We start from the raw sequence: 298 nt of genomic DNA on the forward strand, positions 1-298 counted from the left end.
TAGACGGGCTTGGGGAGGGGAAGTCCAGCAACCGCTCCAGCTCAGGGAGCTCCTGGCTGGAGGATGACGAAGGCCACGCTGGGACACTCACACGCAGATGGCCACCAGGCAGATGGTGGGGTTGGGGTTCCAGGCTATGCTCTTCACCACGCCACCCACGGGCAGGGTCTTCATGCAGCGAGCCGTGCACACCTCCCAGAACCGCACTGTGCAGTCATCAGAGCCTGCGGGACAGGACGGGGTGGGCCAGGGCCAGGGCCAGGCACGGCTCCCCCAAGGGACGCTGTGCCAGGGGCTG

General features: G+C 67.1%; 1 protein-coding gene across 1 annotated transcript in view; it reads right to left on the reverse strand.

Moving 5' to 3' along the window:
* The window catches only part of LOC104078283 (ribosome biogenesis protein bop1 {ECO:0000255|HAMAP-Rule:MF_03027}-like), a gene marked incomplete at its 5' end in the record, with an annotated part of 2,555 nt that extends 2,331 nt beyond the window's left edge, over positions 1-224 (reverse strand). Inside the window, one exon of the mRNA XM_009579849.1 lies at positions 92-224. Within this exon, the coding sequence (XP_009578144.1) occupies positions 92-224 (133 nt within the window). The remainder of the gene's footprint in view (positions 1-91) is intronic.
* Between the last annotated feature and the right edge of the window lie 74 nt (positions 225-298).

This window comes from Fulmarus glacialis, unplaced genomic scaffold (genome assembly GCF_000690835.1).
Source record: "Fulmarus glacialis isolate BGI_N327 unplaced genomic scaffold, ASM69083v1 scaffold26716, whole genome shotgun sequence".
NCBI lineage: Eukaryota > Metazoa > Chordata > Aves > Procellariiformes > Procellariidae > Fulmarus > Fulmarus glacialis.